A 13,497-nucleotide genomic window follows, 5' to 3' on the forward strand; every position below is an offset into this window, starting at 1 on the left:
AAAAATACTAGCTGTCTCATGAAGTTGTAGTGAAGATTTAGACAAAATGAAATATATAACTTGCTCCCAAAGGTCCAACATTCTGGAAGTACTGGTTCTCTTCCTAATTTCCAGAGTTCATGCTGAATTATGGTAGGGAACGCCAGGACAAGGTCACCTGCCTTTAAACTCCATTTCCCAAAGAATGCACAAATTAGTCAATTCACTTAATGAAAATCCAGAATTGTTAAAATTTGTGAGGTTGCTCTCGTGAAGGCACCTTAAAGTTGTAGCACTCTCTACAGATGATTTCAGCTACAGAACCAACACTAGGAAAAAGACTAAAGCAGGGATGTAGAGAAACTGGAACCCTTGTGCATTGCTGATGGGAACGTAAAATGGTACAGCTGCTGTGGAAAACAGTATGGTGATTCCTCAAAAAATTAAACACAGAATTACCATATGATCCAGTAATTCCACTTCTGGGTATGTACTAAAAAGAGGTGACAGCAGGGACTAGAACAAATACTTGTACACCTGTATTCATAGCCGCATTACTCACAACAGCTAAAAGGTAGAAGTAACCCAAATGTCCGTAAATGAAGGAATGGACAAACAAAATGCAGTGTATACACACAACGGAATATTACTCAGCCTTAAAAAGGAAGGAAATTCCGACATATGCTATAACATAGATGAACCCTGAATACATTATGCTAAGTGAAATAGGCCAGTCAAACAAGGTCACATTATATAACTCCATTTATATGAAATGTCCAGAACAGATAAATCCATAGACAGAAGTAGATTAGTAGTTACTAGGGGCTGGTAGTGGAGTTGCAGGGGAGAAGGAATAGTAAGTAACTGCTAATGGATATGGGCTTTCTTCTGGGGATGAGGAAAATGTTTTAGAATCAGGTAGTGGTGATGGTTGCACAACTCTGTGAATAGACTAAACACCAATGAACTGTACATTTTACCAGAGTGAATTTTATGGTAAGTGAATTACATCTTGATCAAGCTATTCTAACAACAACAAAAACTCCCACCTGAATACAACAGCCTACATAATTTGACCCTGCACCTCTCTCCAAAATCACCTCCTATTTTTCCCCCCATACACCACAGGCCAGCCACTATGGCCTCTGTCTATCTATCAAAAAGATCCACGTCCCCTGCTGCTTGAGAGCCTTTGTACTTGCTATTTACTTCCTGCCTGGAAGGCTCTTCTCTCAGGTTGCTACAAGGTTGGTTCTATCCCATAATTTGGGACTCAGCTCAAATGTCTCCTAAAAGAGAACTTCCCTGACCACAATAACTAAAGTAGCTCTCCAACTCCCTCCAACCTTACTTCTATCCCCTTAGCCTGTTTTATTATTCTTAGAGCACTCAGCACCATCTGAAAACTATCTTTATTAATTATTGTCTATCTCCCCCTTCTAGAATGCAAGCCCCATGACAGCAGGGACCTTGTCTGTCCTGTTAATCTCTACATTCCCAGCACATAAAAAAAGTAGTATATGACACATTATTAGGAGCTCATTAAATATTTGTTAAATAAACAACAGTAAAAATCAAATATAACTCATTATATAAATTATTCACCTTGGAAATTATTGTTTAAACAGAAGGAATGTTAATTTACTAACAAATCTCAGCTTGTAGTAGCTATTACCTAAAGCCTATCTACTTAGCTGAGATTGTCCCTAAAGACTTCTGTTTACACCTCAGAGTATATATTGCCTTCATCCCACTTTCTGTGCATCAGTAGCTACTAAGTCAGTCAGAGTTCTTGCGTTTTGGGATCTCTTCTCCCTTCAGCCTAATTCCCTCTGGTTAGTTCTGAAATTCAGGAAGCTCACAGAAGGCTTGAGCTTTGGTCCCAGCTATCTGACTCCTGCTGCTGAAACAGAGTAAGACGGTCTAGGCTAGTGCTTCTCCAACTTTAATGTTGAATCCTCTTTGGATTCTGTTAAAAGACAGATTCTGATTCAGTAGGTCTAGGTGGAACCTGAGACTCTGCATCTCAAACAAGTTCCCAGGTAATGCCTATGCTGTCGGTCCACTGACCATACTCTGAGTAACACTGGACTAGACAATGAAACAGTTAGAAGCCGTTTCTCATTAGCTATTTTGGCTAATGTATACCAAACCAAATACAGCCCAATGTTTCTGCATTTGTATTCTATGACTTAAATAGCATTACTATTTTTTCCTTAATTGCAGGATTTCAAAGGTCTGCTGAAGCATAAGAATATGACATATCTTGGGGCTAAAACTTTTTCAAAAGGAAAACATTGATCACTGGGGAAATAGGATTCCTGTTATAGGTAACATTCATCTCCATTTTCTGTAAAATAAAGTACACTTGTATCTCTAGGTCATTTAGGATCCCCAGCTCCAGAGGGAAAGAAAAATTAAGAGGACATGAGTGTGGGTATCTGAAGTCTCTGTCTGAACAAACTAATTATTTATTAAACAGTAAATACAGGTTTCACCTCTCCCTGGCAGTCCTGAAAGAACATGAAAGCAGGATGGGGGACAAGGAAAAAACTTTGCAGGTAAGAATGAGGCCTCCATCTCACAGAATGACCTCATACCTCTCAGAATGTCAATTTTCCAAACTTCAAAATGAGGATGAGAGACTATGAATGGAAGAACAGACCTCTGAGGATCAGTATGGAGGTACAATGCTTGTTCCCCAGCCCAGCTATTACTAAGCAGCCTCACCTCTAGGGGCAGGTAGGTATGCTTTTGTTCCTGGCCAACTTGCAGGCAGGGCAGGTGGGGATACTTGAGCTGAAGGTTATATTTCTGCTTGAAATACTGTGCCACTGTGCACTCCACAGTCTGTCCACTCTCCAGCTGCAAGGGAAATCTGTTTGGGGAAAGAGAAGAGGTCATAGCCCTGCATTAAATCCCATCTCTCCAGACCCACAACCATGGGAAGCCAAGACTTGGCTTCACCCCTATCCAGCCTCTTTGAGCACTGCCACTCACAGGAAAGCAGGCAATACAGGGCTCCAAGAGTGAAGCCAAAGATTTGAGAGGCAAGTTCCACAATGGTCGCGACCATATCTCACCCATCTACATTTCTAGTGTTGAGCATAAAGTAGGCACTCATAATCCAGTACAGTCTGAGATCAAGAAGGTGGATGGGATCAGTGACAGCTTCCCCAAGGTCTAGCCCAGGAGCCCAGCTTTCTTTTTCAGGAGGAAGAATAAGTTGAGAGCAATTCTAACATCTACAGAACCAAGACAGGAGTCAAAGGAAGATGCCTGCTCTATAGTAAAGGCCCAAGGAAGAAAGGTGGAGACCAAGAAGGCAAGAATGGTAGGGAGAATATCTATGGATCTAGGAAGATTGCAGAAGGGATGCCAAATTCCCACAGCTAATCTTTGAAAACAGGGCTCATCCTCAGGGTGAGTGTTCAGGGTCGGGGGAGGAGTGAAGGGAACGTGTTGAAATCTCAGCCTCCTTTCACCAATGGTATGCCTTAGCAGCCCTGTTAACTTACGTCTGATGGCTGGCAGGGCGGCGGGTAACATTACACACGCGGTATTTCCTCTTCATCTGTCCACAGTGGGTCACTTCCACCTTCAGGCCTGGGATACACACACTGCTTGTCAGGGTTGAAAAAAGTTGCTCATGTGCCCAGGCTTGGCCTCTCCCCTGAATATATCCCAAGGGGATTTCCTTTTAGGACTAAAGAGACAGTAGCACCATTTCCCTTCCCAACCTGGTTGGGTCCTCACCCTTGATCTCCTTGGTGAAGCGCACACGCTGAGAGTCTGTGAGGGGCTTGGGCTGCTCATCTATGTTCCTGATGTCCAGCACCTCACACATGAACTCAATCACCGGCTGAGCCTTGTAGAAGGCAGTGGCTGAGACTGTGGGGACAGGGTAGGTACAGCTCAGCTCAGGTTCTGTCTTCCAGAATAAACAGAGGTACTGCTCTTTACACCCTCTTCCTTATAGGGTATTGGGATGGGGGAGGGGTCCCAGGGCTATAGGGATTAGACTAGGAGTATGGTTACAGAGCTGGGAGGGATGAGGCTGGGAGTGTGGTCACTGGACTCAGGGTGCCCCTGGCTCCATAGCTCTCCCCACTCACCATCAATGTTGAGCATCATCTTCCACATGGCAGGGCGCACAGACTGGTGAAAGCCGAACCAGACCTCGCGCCCACCCCCCAGCGGGTGGTAGTAGCCCTCAGGCGGTGAGAAGAAGGAGCGGCCCACGGGGGTGTACCTGGCAGGGACAGGCAGAGAACTGGTCCCTCGGGCACAGGCCCCCACCCTGTGAGGCATCCTGGGCACGGAGGAGCCCTGGCCTGGAAGGCAGGACACCAGGGCTTTAATTCCAGCTCTGATCCTTTACTAGTTGTGTGACTGACCTTGTGCAAGTCTCTACTCTTTCTCTGCCCTGCAGGGACAAATGGGGTGAAGTCCAAAGATATCTAAAAGGGACAGGGCCAAGGCTTTAAACCATCTAAATGTTTATGCACACTTGCCTGGATATGGTAGGGCTTCAAATAATTTTTTATTTGGAAAGCACACTGTGAGACCTTAATATGTGCTCATTCCCCTCCTCCCCACATAACATTCTGCCACCACTAGTAGCCCAGATACTAACTACACCCAGTACCTCATGGATGCCAGGTGCCTCATGGCCACATCCAGGGCTTGTACAGACTCCAGGGGAACAGGGATCTGGCCACTGACCAGGGCCTCATGCAGCATGCGCCAGCTCACAATGGCTAGCCACTTGATGGAGACCTTGAAGATTCGATCCTTCCCTTCCCCAGGGATTGTCACCTCAAAGTCAACCTTTGGGAGAGAGAAAGAGGTGAAGGACTGCCAATACTTTCCCACAGTCCAACATTCTTTGCCCTGCCCCAACTGTCCCCCAACCCATAGACTGGCCAAGAACCTGCTCCTTAAGCTGATAGGAGATTATAATGAAGACTTCAGAGTAAATCCAGCCCCTTAGTCTCCAGCCACCTTGGCTCGGGGCTTCTGTCTCTCTCAACCACACCTAGCAGGAAGTCCTTTAGGTCTATTTTAAGTCTAATCTCAGTCAACTTGGGGCAGGTACAGACATATAGTAGACTAAATAAACATCAGTATCTACCCACCCCTCACCCTAAAACACACTTTCTTTGCACAAAAGATGAAAGGGATCTCTACACAGCCAAACTCCAAACAGGGTTACAGGAGATCTGTCCCAACCCAGACCCCTGACACAGGTCTAGCCTGACTCCCAACCTTACCCGTTCGTTGCCAATGGGCAGTGCCGTGACAGTGTAAATGTTCTTCTTTCCATCATACACGGGTTTGCGATCACCAAAGATCTGAGGCTTGAAATGCTGGACCATGTATTCCACCACTTCCCTGTGGGGGATAGGAGCGGCCTGTGGAAGCTGAGAGACTACCACTTCAAGCTTTTGGAAGTAATTCGAAGTCCAGGCAATGTCCCATCTACTACTTTCTGTCCTAGCATCTACACTAATCTCATCTACTCTATGGTAATGCTTCTCAAACTTAAACGTTCATATGAATTACCTGGAGATCTTATTAAAATGCAGATTCTGATTCAGTCAGACTAAAGCAAAGCCTGAAATTCTACATTTCTAACATGCCAGCAGGTGATGCTTCTGGTCCTCAGATCACCAAGGCTCTAAAGAACCTGAAAGAGTGGGTAAGAGTGCCTTCTGATCAGAAGGGGAAGCTGAGGGAAGAAGGGCTTAATCCCAGGGTCTATCCAGAAGCAGAATCCAGGCTACTCCAATCCCCAAACTGATAAGCAAAAAAAGTAGATGGGGAGATCTGAATTGGAATAAGAATAAACTGTGGAAGAAGAACCTCACCTCTTTCATCTCTCTGAGGTCCTTAGCCCCACCACCCCATTTTCTCTCCATTATCATCTCTTTCTTGATTTCACTTCCTGTCCCTTGCCACTTACTTAGATCTCAGAGTATCCATTTAACCTTCAAAATTCCAGCCCATCCAACTATCTGACTTCTTCACTTTTTTAAACCAAAGCTCTTGAATACTACTAGATAAAAAGACTGTAAACACATAGTTTCAATCCCAGTTAGGCTTCAATGCTGCCTAGCAATCTTTTTCATGTCCCTGATCACTTCCATCCCTCATAGACTGTGTCAAACCTTCTCAACTACCCTCTAATTCTAGAACCTATTCCTACTTCCTATTAAAAAGTAACTCTAATAACTCTGAAAAGAGTAAAGCAGAGTAGGCAAAGCCATTCTCAAGTGCCCAAATAAACATATTTATATACGCACGCCTCTTCTCCTCTTTCTTTCCTCTCACACTTGAAATGTCCCTTCCATATATAATTTTTAAACATATGAAAATATGTTCACTTTCACTCATTAGAGAAACAATTTAAAATTAGACCAAGATATAATTTACTACTTATCAGAATGTCAAAGATCAAAAAACCCAATATATTGGATTGGTGCAGATATGGGGAAGAGAGACTCTGTTACCTTGCTGATGGGGTATAAACTGGTACAACTTAGTGTAAAAAAAAAAAAAGCAATATTTCAAAATTTTTAAATGTATTGTGCCAGCAATTCCACTCCTAGGAATTTATCCTACAGATGCACTCACATTTGAGTGCAAAAATGTATCTATATTTAACAATATTCAACACAGTTTCATTTTTGTAGCAAAAGTTTAGACTCAACCTAAATGTTTCTCAATAGACTTATTAAATAAGGTATAATACATCCACTTGATAAAACACCTACAGAACGATGCAAAGGAATGAAGCAAGTATGTACTTGATATGTATTATTTTCCAAAACATATTGTCCAGTGGAAAAACGCAAGGTGCAGAACAAGGTATACAGTGTTCTATATTCTGTGCATTTCAAAAAATGTTCTATATAAATATATGCTTACAAATGCACAGAAAAATATCTGGAAGCATACTCAAGACCAATGAATGCCTCCAGGAAAAGGGACTAGGGGACTTTAGACCAAGGTAATAGAAGACATTTTTCATGCTACTCTTTTTGCAACATTTTAATTTTTTACATCGTACATATATAGTTGTTAAATAATAATAAAATAAATTAATTGTAAAAAGAAATACTGCTTCTTCTAAGGCTAATCCCTCCAAGTGTGTATCCTGTAATGTCCTCCAGCCTTAGTAATGACATCCCACTCATTCCTCCCATCTCCGTCCTATACCTTTAACCTCTCCTTCTCCACTAGCTCCTTCTCCTCAGTTTATAAATATATCCATGTCTCATTCTTAAAAACTTTTCATTCACTCATTTCAACAAATATTGAAATGTACCAGGCACTGTACTTGACCCCCATAGTCCTCTTGAGCCAATATATTCCCTCTTTCCCTGCACTTCACTGTTCAGCTATCTGTTCTCACTATCCCTACCACATTACCTTCCACTTATTCCTTAACTCACTGTAGTTAGATTACTAGCCCAACTACTCTACTGAAACTGCCCTGGCAAAAGGCATCAATTATCTCATAACAGCCAAATCCAATGATATTATTCAACATTTACCTTAACTGGAATATCCTCCCCCAAAACTTTCTTCAATTTGGTGATACCATCCTCTACTAGTTTTCCTTTTACCTCTCTGGATCCTCTTTTAAGGTTCTGAGACCCAAGAAAGTGAAGACTCCTGGACTTGGTGGCTTAGATGTGTATCACTTACCGGTTGACTCTTCGAGGACACTTATCTGGCTTGATATCCACCTCGTAGTGGTAGACGTCAATCTTAGGGATGTCCACCTCAAAGTAGTTGGCCAGGAGCTTGATTGGTTTCCCCACAGTGCCAATGCCAGGTCGGCGAGGTGCCTGGAACACCTGCTGCAGGGGGGGCAGGTAGGCGCCCGCAGCTAAAAGACAAAGAGGCTGGTGAGGGTAGAGTCTGGCAATCTCCTTACCACTTCGATAAGAGAATGCACAGGCCTTCCAGAACAGGAGCAGGAGAGTGTAGGGGAAGCCTCTTTCCTGCCAACCCAACCCAATCGAGGGTTTCCAATGGCTCAGACAACCCAGGCTCACTTTTTTTTTTTAAATCTCTCTCCAGTTAGGAAAATTCCCCTTGCTGTCTATCTTAAGTTCATCAAGTGAATATGTAATAAGTTCCTATTACACGTTACGTAGAGGGCTAAATCTGGCTCCCAGTAACAACTCTTTCTTCCTTCTACTAGATTAACACACCTGCCTCTACCAGGTATCTAGCAGACCAAGAATGCCCTATTCTCTGCCAGCCAGATGCTCACTTGAATCATCACCATCCTGAACACAAAATAGCATCATCTTAATGCTCCTCTGCAGTGTAGGCATGAATAAGATCCAAAAGAAGCCAGATTTGGGAGAAATAACAGGGACATTGTTTGATAAAGGATTAAGGGAACTAAATGGCTGAAGTTTGAAAGACAGAAAAGGAAAAATGGCTAAAAAGAAGAGAGTTTAGAGACTAAGGAAAGGAGAGAGGCTGAAATAGAGAGCTGGTGAAGAGCCCAGAACTGGAGACCACAGTAGGAAAAGGCTTGAACTGGCAAAGAGGAGAGGCTGGAGTTAGCAGCCGGGGCAAGACAGGTTAATACTGGGAGCTTGAGAAAGAAAGTTGCGATTGGGGAGACAATAAAGAAAAATTCAAAAGAAGAAAAAGCTAGGGAATGAAGACAGGCTGAATATAGGAGACTGAGGCAGGAGTGGGATAGAGCAGAGAACTTGTGAAGGAGAGGCAGCCATCAGCACACTGGAGAAGGAAGAGATGCTGGCTCTGGGAAGGAGAACACAAGATTCTCCCCAGGGCCCACAGCTCCTTGCACACAGAGGGCCCAGACAGTAGCAGAAAGGATCAATTTCAAGACAGAGGGGACTCTTGGCAAAGGGCTAGGGCAGAGCCAGATCCCACTACTTTCTCCTCTCTTGCCACCAGCCTGACTGCTGCCCCTACTTTTATTTTCTAGCTTGAGGGGAAAGGAGGAAAAAGGGAAACTGCCTAAGAGAAGCCTTTGTCCACAGCTACCATTGTCCTTGCCAGAGGAGGACCAGCCCAGGTGGGAGGGGAGAGGAATAAACCAGCACAGAACCTCCCATCACTAGAGCTCTGCTTTCACGGTCAGCCAGGCTGGGGGGATGGGGCATATCCTCAGCTGGGGGGGTCAGGAAGAGGTCAGAACCATTCACGGGAGGGGCACGCTTCCCAGAGCTAAGCTGCTGTGTCTCCTAACCACCTGTCAAGCCCAGCCCAGCCTGGGGGAAAAACCTTCAGGACTCAGCTACACCGGGAACTAAAAGCCTAACTATGAGCACCTGGCCGCCGCCTACCCCAGCATGAGCTAGACAAAAACTGCACACAAACCATAGACAGACACATACATAGTGGGAACACATTCCTGTCATACACATCCAAACACACACTTAGACCTAGACAGTGTATCTTTATACACATACCCCTCACTACCTTAGATTGCGAGTTCTTCAAAGGCAGACACTTGTATCTGCCTTGGTCAGTGCTTAATCTCCAGTGCCTGGTATACAGGAGGTGTTCAATATACAGATATTAAATGAGTGAACAAAACAGATTCACAGACACACCACAAAGAACACACAAGCATACAGAGCACACAAACACACGAAGACCTGCAAACTGCTCACGAACAATTATAAACCCTACAAACATGCACCCTGGTGGATGTAGCTCGTAAGAGACACCCTTCCCCTCCCCAAGTTCTTACATTCCATTCACCTTCTTAGTCTCCCAGGCTGAATAATCATTTGGAGCCTTGGGAGAAAGACATCCCTTAGAGCTAGGGGCTGGGTAAAAATGATGGGGGATGGGACAGACACTCTAGCCTCAAAGCCTTCTCTTCCCCAGAAATAGGACTACACACCAGACTTAGCCTTAGGCACCCTCCACTCCAAGGAGGCTTTAGGAAAACAGGAGAATGCCTACCCTCCCCTTCATCCCCAAACTAAGGAAGGCAGGAGGAAGGGAGAACCTCTCTCCCACCCCATCCCCCTGCAAGCCTTACAGCTGTACGAAGTTCCCCCCAACCCAACCCTGCCCCCAGCTTTTAGTCTGAGAAAGGGAGGCACTTCCCTTCAGACCCAGACAGGGACAGACGGCCACTTTGTGATGCAGATGAGGGCCCCAGCACCGAGGACAAAGCTTGGGCCTTGGGGGAAAGGGGCGGGGCCCTTCCCTGCAGACAAAAGCAAGGAGGGAGGAGCCATGAAAAGGACACTCCCCCTCCCCCATCCCCAACTAGCCCTGAGAAGCAAAAGTAACAGAGCTGAAGGGATTCCTTCCCTGCAGTTCTGAGGCCCACATACCTCCCAAGGAGCCAGACCGCCTATTCAAAAGACAAACTTAAGGCTGGGTTAGCTGTCCAGTAAGAAAAGACTAAGAGGCCAATCTCTCCAAAAAGAATGTCCACACAAGAGTATACACAAATTATTCAATATCAACATATGTGCTTAACCATTTATGTTCACACTAGAATGTCATTCAATTCAATTAATAAACATGTACTTCGTGTCAGGGACTAGACACTCGCTGTTGCCATAGATAAATCAGACACTACTCTCTCTTCCGAGAGCCCCAGTCCAGTATATGTGCTTGGAACATGTCTAAGCAGAGAGGAATACCTGGCCCAGTGAAGTCAGCAACAATACCTTAGTTTTGTATATTGTATCTTCCAACTTCCAAGAGAACAAGCTGGGCCTAGGAAAGAGGCAGTTTTGGGGTCCCTCTATACACAGCTTCCAGAATGAATTTCAATTTACACCCTTTGACGAGGCAAAGCCTGTCCCACTAGGTTACAGTCAACTCCAGATACCAGGCTCTAGTCCCTTCTCTGGAAGTTTAATTCTTCTAACAAAAAAAAAAAGTCAATTTTTCCATCACTCCAGAGCCCATTAGGAATTCATGGGTGCCAGCTCTCAGCAATCCATCTGGACCGCTATGACTTACTCCTACTCTAGTCCACAGGTTGCTGCACATCCTCTCCAGCCTAGAAATCCAGGAGAGTTCCTGGAATGGAGAGAGGGGCCTTAGGCAAGGAGGAAGTAGTTTTCTGAAGTCAGTTGCTCCCTGCACTCCAACTTAAGATTTACCTGGCCTTTACAAGGTGGTTTGTGTTTTGGGGAAAGCAGTCACTAAATACTTATGGATCACTGAATGGATGACTTGAATGAGTTGGTACGAGCTATTTCCTTGAGGGGATTAGATCTGGTATAAAAGACAAAGATCTTTCTACCAGAAACGAAATTCATGTCCCAAATGGAAATTCTATTCCCACCCCTAGATCAAATGGAAGGAGGTGGTGAGATAAGACCTAAAGGATTCCCAGGTCTAGATTGCTCCTCCCATCAAAGGGTAACAGAACTAGGACACAGCAGGTGCCACCACCTCACAGTCCATCCTGGGCACTCTGGTCTTCTTGGGGAAACCCTGCCTCAGTTTCTCCTCTGTTATTATCTCTTTTTCTCCTGATTGTTGTGAATAAGTTGTTAAGGCTATCACCTGGGACTCACCAGGTTGAAAGCTAAAAACTACCCCCTCCCCCAAACAACTTTGTGACAAAAGGCTAGCTTAACAACCTTGGGTCTAATGACGTGACCCTGGCAGTTTCTGGGGAATAGAGAGAAGAAAAAGAAAAGATACCCAAGAAGGGAACAGAAGCCAAAAAAATATTAAAGTATACAAAGAGATTAGGCTGTCACCTCAGGAGACATTTCCATGGAAAGGTCATTATCCTCGGGTTAAGATTCCATCTCTCAGTACTATTTGACCAGAATAGTGTAAACCAGGCAGACAACCTCTTCCAGGTAAACCTGGTCCTGGCCTTGGTCCCTCAGTAATCAACACCTTTTCTAAGGTCTATCTTCAGGAAGGATCCACTCCCAGAACATCGCATCGCTTACAGTCTTTGCTCATCCCAGTGGCAGAATAAGGCACTTTGGCAGCTTCCCTCAACCCATTCTTGGCAAATTGTGACTGAGGTTTTTCAGGGCCAAGTGTAAGAGCCCCCAAGATGAGGAAGAGAACCATTTCTATTTACGCTTTGCCAGGATAACCTTAGCGAGAATGCACCCCATCAGCGCGCTCCTTTTTCGAAGCCAAATCCAGCGGTGTAGGGAGTGGGGGGGATTCCGGCAGCCACGCCCCCAACACATCAGGCAGCCCCTTCCAGCTGCCACCTCTGCGCATGCTCGGGCGCCTCTGTTCCAGCTCCCCAGACTCACAGGGGGGAATCCCGGGGCTGGATCCCCACCCACCGCCCCCTGACCCTCGCCCCCGCGTCAGGCCCAACTGGGGCGGAGCTCACAGCCCAGCTCTAGCGCCTTCACGCAAGAGCCACTAGCCCAGCCCAGCCCGGCTGAGCCCCCGCCCCCAGCATGCGGCAACTCTGGGCCCATTTGTGTCGACCCCCTCCTCTTTTGGACACCTGGAGCCCGCCCCCTGCCACCTGCCGGGCCTCTCCCTAGGCCTCCTGGGATCTCTGGGAGTCCTTACGTGCGTTCAGGCCCTTCTCCCAGGTTACTTCCCACCTCCAGGAGTGCATATAGGCTCCTTTGATAAACGGCCTCCGTCTCAAGCTTCCCTTCGCAAGGTTTCCCCCGGAACTGCACACAGCCCCCTTCAAACTGGGCCCCCCATCCCATAAGCGCCCTTCTCCTTACTTAGGAAACCTCCCCTCACTCGGAAATCCTGCTTTTCACGCGGGAGCCCCCCTGGTCCTTGGAGCACGCACCGTACCCCACTCTCGGGGGCCCTTACCTGCTCCCGAGGGTCCCGCTTCCATCCCATATACCCGTGCGGAGGTCAGGCGGCCCGGAGACTGTGGAGTCCAGCGTGAGGGGCCTAGATACCCCGCACTCTAGCTGCTCGGGCTCCCGGGCCGGGCTCGGCTCCCCCCCCAAGCCCGGCCGCTCGCACGGCCGCCCCCGCAGCCTCCGTTGCCGCCGCCGCCGCGGAGCCTGCAGCAGCTCCCCCTGCGAGCGCCCGGCCAGCTGCCAGTGCGCAGGCGCGACCGCCAGGCCCAGGGGGCGGACGGGAACGAGTCAAGCGGGGCGCTCCGACGGCAACAAAGGCCAATGGAGAGGGGCGGGGGCACCGGGGACCCGAGGCAGCGGCCCCTGGCGGTCATCCGTCGCCATGCAGCCCGGCGGGAGGGCTCCGGTAGAGGCGCCGCGGAACCGCGCAGCGGCGTAAGCGGGGTGGGGTGGGGTGGGGTGGGGCGGGGCGGGGGGACACCCCCGCAGCAGCCTCTGGCCCTGTCTTTTCCCCAGACAGGTCCCTCCAAGACTACACACCTCCTCCACCCTTCGCACAGAGCCACGCGCACATTACAGGAACCCCACCTCATTCCCAGGCCCCCCTCACACACTCCGAGCACCCCAACACCCAGGGCCCCTGCCTCCCACCTCTCCTCCCAATCACCCTCATCCTTCAAGCCTTGGCTGCAAAGCGACTGCCTCCGCGAAGCCTTTCTCT

At 47.2% G+C, this 13,497-nt stretch overlaps 1 protein-coding gene across 4 annotated transcripts in view; it reads right to left on the bottom strand.

The window, feature by feature from the left end:
• Positions 1-13,003, bottom strand: part of LOC106830533 (protein argonaute-1) — a 33,205-nt gene extending 20,202 nt beyond the window's left edge. For 2 of the 4 annotated variants that reach the window (XR_011503482.1, XM_014840112.3), the window contains exons 1-8: positions 12,781-12,958; positions 7,693-7,876; positions 5,253-5,373; positions 4,628-4,809; positions 4,095-4,231; positions 3,736-3,870; positions 3,498-3,585; positions 2,710-2,857 (exon numbers count right to left, since the gene is read on the bottom strand). Coding sequence is in view for 3 of the 4 variants with exons in the window: in XM_014840112.3 (XP_014695598.1) it covers positions 2,710-2,857; positions 3,498-3,585; positions 3,736-3,870; positions 4,095-4,231; positions 4,628-4,809; positions 5,253-5,373; positions 7,693-7,876; positions 12,781-12,805 (1,020 nt within the window). In the remaining variant the exon portion in view is untranslated. Of the gene's footprint in view, positions 1-2,709; positions 2,858-3,497; positions 3,586-3,735; positions 3,871-4,094; positions 4,314-4,627; positions 4,810-5,252; positions 5,374-7,692; positions 7,877-12,780 lie in introns of those variants that run through there. The other 2 variants (XM_014840113.3, XM_044770337.2) reach the window with 2 other exon arrangements.
• Positions 13,004-13,497: the final 494 nt, after the last annotated feature.

Source organism: Equus asinus, chromosome 5 (genome assembly GCF_041296235.1).
Source record: "Equus asinus isolate D_3611 breed Donkey chromosome 5, EquAss-T2T_v2, whole genome shotgun sequence".
NCBI classification, from domain to species: Eukaryota; Metazoa; Chordata; class Mammalia; order Perissodactyla; family Equidae; genus Equus; species Equus asinus.